This window comes from Anoplopoma fimbria, chromosome 12 (assembly GCF_027596085.1).
Source record: "Anoplopoma fimbria isolate UVic2021 breed Golden Eagle Sablefish chromosome 12, Afim_UVic_2022, whole genome shotgun sequence".
In the NCBI taxonomy this organism is placed as follows: domain Eukaryota; kingdom Metazoa; phylum Chordata; class Actinopteri; order Perciformes; family Anoplopomatidae; genus Anoplopoma; species Anoplopoma fimbria.
Window position 1 is genome coordinate 5966577 of NC_072460.1, and position 6624 is coordinate 5973200.

At 44.9% G+C, this 6624-nt stretch overlaps 1 protein-coding gene across 1 annotated transcript; it reads left to right on the top strand.

The window, feature by feature from the left end:
* Positions 1 to 1831: 1831 nt before the first annotated feature.
* pim1 (Pim-1 proto-oncogene, serine/threonine kinase) lies at positions 1832 to 5511 on the top strand. Its single transcript, XM_054609079.1, has 6 exons — positions 1832 to 2092; positions 2291 to 2397; positions 2529 to 2579; positions 2673 to 3039; positions 3560 to 3736; positions 3844 to 5511. Exons 1-6 carry the CDS (start codon positions 2011 to 2013, stop codon positions 4062 to 4064), a joined length of 1005 nt encoding a protein of 334 aa, XP_054465054.1. The 5' UTR covers positions 1832 to 2010; the 3' UTR covers positions 4065 to 5511.
* Positions 5512 to 6624: the final 1113 nt, after the last annotated feature.

Below are 6624 nucleotides of genomic sequence, written 5' to 3' on the forward strand. Positions count from 1 at the left end.
TGGTAGATGTCTCACATATTAAGTTGTAAATTCAGCAACATAAAAAGAAAACAAGAGAGTACTAAAAATAGACTTAACAACCTGCTGAACTTCAACACACAAGCATAAACAAATAATGAAACTACAGAAAAACAAGGTGTGCTTTGGTTTCAGTGTACAAGTCATTCCATCGCTATAACTAACGCTTTCAAACATGATCATTGGCCCATACTCGGGAGTTATGTAGTGCAGCACCTGATTTGCATAATGGCTTCAAACATTTGAAGAGTCATTGCAGGAATTTGCCCTAGAGCATATTACAAACACTCCAATGCTATCGTTTTCATTCCAGTCAGCAGGGCTTACCTGCAAACAGTTTATGAAATAGAACTTTTAAAATGTTTTATTAAGGAGGCTACTTTATGACCGAGATGGTGTAGGTTTATATTAAACTTTTTTTGTTTTTGTTTACAGATTTCCTTATGTGGGCCCATGCAACACAGTGTCTGCAGCTTGTAAATGCATGCAAAAGGACAACAAATGATTGAAAGATGGACAGAATTCATCTTTATTATTGAAAAAGTGGAGTTGCCAGAGGTCAATCAAAATAAATAAATTACAATTAACAAACATATTTGTTCCTCATGAATCTCCCTTTCCTCTAGTGTAATGGAGAGACAGCTGCTCATTACAACTTTGTGACATGCAGTAAATAAGAATTATGATGGTTTACCATTAATCTAAAAAGAAAACTAAACTTAATTTAGGGGGGGCTGGATACCATTCAGACAATAACATGCGCGGGAAAAGAAGGGCTGAGGGAGAGAGAGAGAGAGGAGGAGGAGGCCGGGGGAGAGGGGGGAGTAAATGGAAGTCCTTTTTATCTCTAGTTTCCCACATCCTGTGAGCGCCTGCGAACGCGGCCACCCAATTTGAAAGAATGAGAGGAATGCGCCCATTCTCCCCCGGCGCGCTTTGATCCGCAGCCAGTGTGGAGAGAGGCGTTCTCAAATGAAGACACTCATAGTGGTGGACTTCACTTCGGCCAGCAAACCTCTGTGTTTAATGTGGAAACAATCAGGTAGATGGCAGGGGGGGGCAATTGATGAACTGCACACCAGGTTGTATGGGGTCTATTTGCGCCAAAAAAAGAAAAAAAAAAAAAAGCCACCTGGATGCATTGAATTCAACCAAAAGTAGCAATTTGGTTTCTAAACTCAAATGCAGACACAACAAGTGGGGAAAAGAGAAGAGTGAGAAATTACAAAAAAAAACACACACACACTTATAATATGAAAAATGGCGAACTGTATCTGTGGAAACCCGAGTGGAAATGGATGCTCACCCCGCTTCAGTAACTTAATGCACTGCTGTTTTGTTTTTGTGAAGCATATTATTAATAGTCATCTTTTTATGAGTCAGTTTCCCGCAAAGACAAGGGGGAGACCCACTTGGCTTTGAATTTGCATTTCCCCTCCAACTTGAATTCATAACTACTTTAGTGTCACCCCCACCCACCCCCTTTCTTTTCTCTTTTAGCGCGTTTTTTATTCCCGCCACGTCTCTGTCTGGCCCAGCAGGTTATGGGATTGGCTTTATTTTTCACTAAGTGACTGACGTGCGTCTCCTGCCTCCCTATTGGCTGAGGGGACCGGAAGTGGGCGGTGCAGCGACGCCCTCTTACTACCGCCTTATAGTCATCCTCCCCCCGTCGTCGCTGTTTCCCAGAGCCGGTGTCTGACGGAGGACGTGTCCAGCGCCGTAGTCTCTGTTTACAAAACATTACACCGGACAGACGTGGTTTCGCTTACGTTTTTATTTATTTTGTATTCGTAACAAGACTTCACATATATCCACAAACAAGGACTACGTTTTCTATACTTCCCTGGAGCGGCTTTTCTTTTTTTCTTTTATCCGCATGAAAGGACCCCTACCTACCGCATTTCTGTTCCAGCAACGTGGACTTTAAGCCGGGAGAATAACGCCACTGTGACGGACCCAGGAGCAGACTTGGTGGACACCCTTAAAGGAATGCTGCTGTCCAAGCTCAACTCTCTGGCCCACATCTCCGCCGTAGACATGCCGGCGAAAATCCAGCACCAGGTTCACCAAGGTTAGACGCCCTTCTTTACGCACAGCACCGCGCCGCCGGAGGACACGACGGGGCTGCAGCAATGGCCGGCAGCCCCGTCGTGTTCAAGGACGGCAGTCTGGGTTTTTTGGAAGCATTATCTCCTGTGTGTGTGTATATATATATGTGTATGTGTTATTTAGTTCCTCACCGGCTGTGTTTGTGTTTGTGACCCTGCAGTGAGGGAGAAGGAGCCGTTCGAGAAGCTGTATCAGGTCGGCGCGGTGCTGGGGAGCGGCGGCTTCGGCACCGTCTACTCCGGGACCAGGGTGACCGACGGAGCGCCGGTAAGCACGCTTTATTTTGTGTGTTTTAAAAAAAAAAAAATGAATATATATATATATAATAATGTTTCATTGTTGAACCAGCTGTCTTGTTGCATATGTGGTCTGACGTTGTGTCCTCTTTGCCCCGCTAGGTTGCTGTCAAACATGTGGCCAAGGACAGAGTCTCCGACTGGGGAGAGCTGGTGAGAACCGCTTTATCTCCCCGTTAATGTCGCCCACATGAATACTAATGTTTAAAGAGAATATGTGCTAATCTTCATCGCTCCTCTCTTCAGCCTAATGGCTCCCGGGTCCCTATGGAGATCGTGCTCTTGAAGAAGGTCGGGACGGGCTTCCGCGGCGTCATCAAGATGCTGGACTGGTTCGAGCGGCCGGACAGCTTCATCATCGTGATGGAGCGGCCCGAGAACGTGAAGGACCTGTTCGACTTCATCACGGAGAAGGGGGCCCTCCCCGAGGAGCTGGCGAGGAGCTTCTTTCGCCAGGTGCTGGAGGCCGTGCGCCACTGCCACAGCTGCGGCGTGGTGCACCGCGACATCAAGGACGAGAACATCCTCATCGACCTCCGCACCGGCGAGATGAAGCTCATCGACTTCGGCTCCGGGGCCCTGCTGAAGGACACCATTTACACGGATTTTGACGGTGAGTTATTTTAGATTTTTATATATATTTTTTTTATTTTTTTATTTTTTTTTGTAACGTCGTAGCTTATTTTAGTAGCCCTGTTTAGTCTTGTGATTTGTGCCTACGCACCCGGCCAGGAATTCCAGGGTTGTGTCATCTGTGACACCCCCTCTCTCCTCCACTAGAGCCTGTTAATATTGGCTCAGCGGTGTAGCCTTTGCTTTTGCGCCCCCTATAGGAGGGAAGCTGCATTTTCTACAACTCAAAGTTTGTAAACAAAGTCACATGTCCGCCCCCCCTCCCGCACGCACGCACACTGGCAGTCACGATCCCTGGCACCTGATATAATATATATATATAATATATACCCAGATATAATAAGCCCCAGGAGCTCTGCTGATAATTCTGATTTAAACATTTTCTGCAATGCTTTCATTTTCAATTTGATTCAGTAATACATTAAGAGATTTTCAGTTAAGAAAATGTTGTGCTTTACTAATTTTTTATTTTTTTTTTTATATTTCCTTCCACCTGACAGGCACAAGAGTTTACAGCCCACCAGAGTGGATCAAATATCACCGCTACCACGGCCGCTCAGCCACTGTTTGGTCCCTGGGCGTCCTGCTGTATGACATGGTCTGTGGGGACATTCCGTTCGAACACGATGAGGAGATCACAAGAGGGCAGGTCCTCTTCCGGAGGAGAGTCTCCACAGGTAAATTCACACGGCAGCGCACGTTCTATCTCTCTGGTGACAGGCCTGTGATATTTCACTGTATTTTTAGTGCCCCAGACTTATTGGTTCTCCTCTTCCTCTTCCAGAATGCCAGCAGCTAATCAAGTGGTGTCTGTCACTGCGGCCGGCTGACCGACCGTCCTTTGAGGACATCGTCAACCACTCGTGGATGCAGAGCACGTCCTCCTCCGGGGTCCCTTCCCTGTTGCAAACGGAGAAGACCGCCGCAGAGATCAGATTGCACAGCATCGGCCACGAGTCTGTTGCCTTCGTTCCCGCCCCCGTGGCTGTAGCCCTGGCCCGCTGATGGAGGCCCGACAGTTAGCCTTTGGAAACTGGACTGCCCATGATGCGGAAGAGACATTTGCATAAAATACTTATGTAATAGACTCGAAGCAGAGAGGAGGGGATGGGGGGGCGGCGCACAGGCCGACTGTACCCGGCACTGCGAGGTGTAACGGACAGAGGAAAACCGAGGTCATGACATCATGCCTCGCTTTTAACCTCTTGGGCCGGACCCTCTCCGCCCTCACCAGCCCGACTACTTGATTTCCCCCGACCCGTCGGGTGTTCATCAGCCTGTAGGAGGGCGTGCTCCGCAATGCAACGGACGCTTGCGTTGAGCTAAAACAGTACGCGCGCGCGCTCGCCGCTGTGCCCGAACGGCAAGCGGACGGCGTGCACCTGCGACCTTCAAGTGCCTTCTGTGAGATTGTTGGGGAGAACCCTGAAAATACTTGAATTTGTGAGAGCAGAATGGCTCTTCCTCTCAAGAGACCGTTTAGCTCCTTACTCTGTACAAGGCTTTATATTGTTTGCTTTTTTTTTTCCTCTCATGGGCCTAGATCAGTAAAGCCTATGTCATTTACAACCACTGCTATCACTACTTCTACTACTCCAATGTCATTAGCAACCAGACGACCTCATAGCTCCGGAAGCAACCCTGTGCAAACAAGTCATAAAAAAAAAGTAAACACTGGACTTACCTCACTCTCTTTTACTACAGCGTGTGCAACCCTCTGTGTTGTACTGTACACAAACACAAGGCTGTGAGGCAACCACCCACTCACACCCACTCTGAACGCACACCACAATGCAACCATACCCAAATACAACAACCTCTGCTCTACACTTTTTTTCCCTTTTTTTCTTATTTTTTTTTATGTTCAAACAGTGCCTCACACAGGTCTTACAATTCAGTGGGGATAATAATTGTAAATAATGATATTTATTAATCGCAGCGGCTTCTTTCTCACACATTGACGAGCACAGAATATATTTATTTATTTATGAGATTTTTCCGGCTGCTGGCGCGCATCTCATTCCACCGTCACTGAAGGCCCAACAGATTATTTAAAATATATTTTTTTCTCCCCCCGACCATAATTATTTATGGCTTGAGATTTTTTTTTTTTTTTTTTTTTTTTTTTTTTAAAGAGCAGGTGCGTGCGTGTTTGTTTGTGTATGTCTTGTAAATCATTTGTGTATATAGTCCCCAAAAGCACTTCCATCTTAATGTGTCAAAGCATTGAGCGTCTACTGATGGTAACAGGTTTTGTTACTGTTATCTGCTGTGGGAGCGAGTGTGTTCTGAATGTTATGTGTGTGTGTGTGTGTGATGTGAGAATGAGAAAACTCTGTTTTCATGATTGCAGTTTGGATTGTTCCTTTTTTTCATCCATTCAAATTAGAGTTGTAAATTATGTTAGAAACTATTTTTATACGATTTCAATAAATATTTTTTTAAACTATGACACTTGACTCCTTTGTATTGCTTTGGGTTACATGGTGGGTTCGTTGTGACCTAAACATGTTAGAAATCTTTACTGTTGGGGATGAAACCACACTTCAGATCAAAGTGCAACCAAATGTGTAGAAAAGTAAAAGAAAACTTGCCAGGATAAAATGTATTTAACAAAAAGGAAGTTCAAACAAAAGCAACACATACAGAAGCATTGTAACACAAATAGTATATACTAGGTCAGGTGGTTATACCTTTTTCTAGGCGGGTTTCCTGTTCGACACCTTTAGACACTATAGAAAAGCAGCGGAAATGTGGAAGATAAAACATTTCATACAGATGAAAAGATAAAGAGAAGCATGCTGCTAGAAGGCAGATTGAAACAAAACACACCTCCTAAGATACAAGTATAGAGCAGCAAACAGCACTGACTTCATCATGGAAAGAACATGTTCCGTTCAAACTAAGCACGGGCTTTTGCTTTTGTCCAGTTGAATTGCTTTTTTGGTCAGGGTGATCTGACATGGCTGAATAGAAGCATTTACCTTATGAGTGACCTGAACAAGAGAGCACAGAGCACATGCTTATCCCATGAAACCAAATGTCAGGTCTTCAGCTTCCTTAAACCACCGCAAAAAGTTTGGATAGAGAACTCCTAGTTTCTTAAGTTTTGTACTCCAGTACATCTTTGAGATTAAGTGAACTTTGAGTATTTACATTGGATGCTACGTTCCTACTTGAGTGCAACTCAACCCGTTCCATCCAACGTGATTGCATGATGCCTTTATTTACAGTGCAAAAAGCCCATCACAATCAACTTTTTCAAAAAATATTGTGTTGCTTTCTCGCAGCTCAATATTCATGCTATGCATGAAGGTATTTATGGCAATAACAACAGTTGAAAAATGATATTGAAGTGCGTAGTAATCGCACAATAAAAACGCCCCCAGATGTGTAACGGCCTTAAGTCTTAAAATCAGACCCAGGGCCCCTCTACGAGATAGGGCTACTGTCATTGGGTAATAAGGCAGGGTGCGTTAGTTAATGGTGTACATCTTAAATAAGTTTACAACCAATCAAATGACATACAGTCAATAGACTGACTACATCTCCAGGCCATGGTCAA

Bases quoted from the DNA above. Each gene is read 5' to 3' on its own strand.
- pim1 (XM_054609079.1), top strand. From the start codon at position 2,011: ATGCTGCTGTCCAAGCTCAACTCTCTGGCCCACATCTCCGCCGTAGAC. The intron at 2,093-2,290 runs GTTAGACGCCCT...GTGACCCTGCAG, and splicing joins CCAGCACCAGGTTCACCAAG to TGAGGGAGAAGGAGCCGTTC. The intron at 3,040-3,559 runs GTGAGTTATTTT...TCCACCTGACAG, and splicing joins CATTTACACGGATTTTGACG to GCACAAGAGTTTACAGCCCA.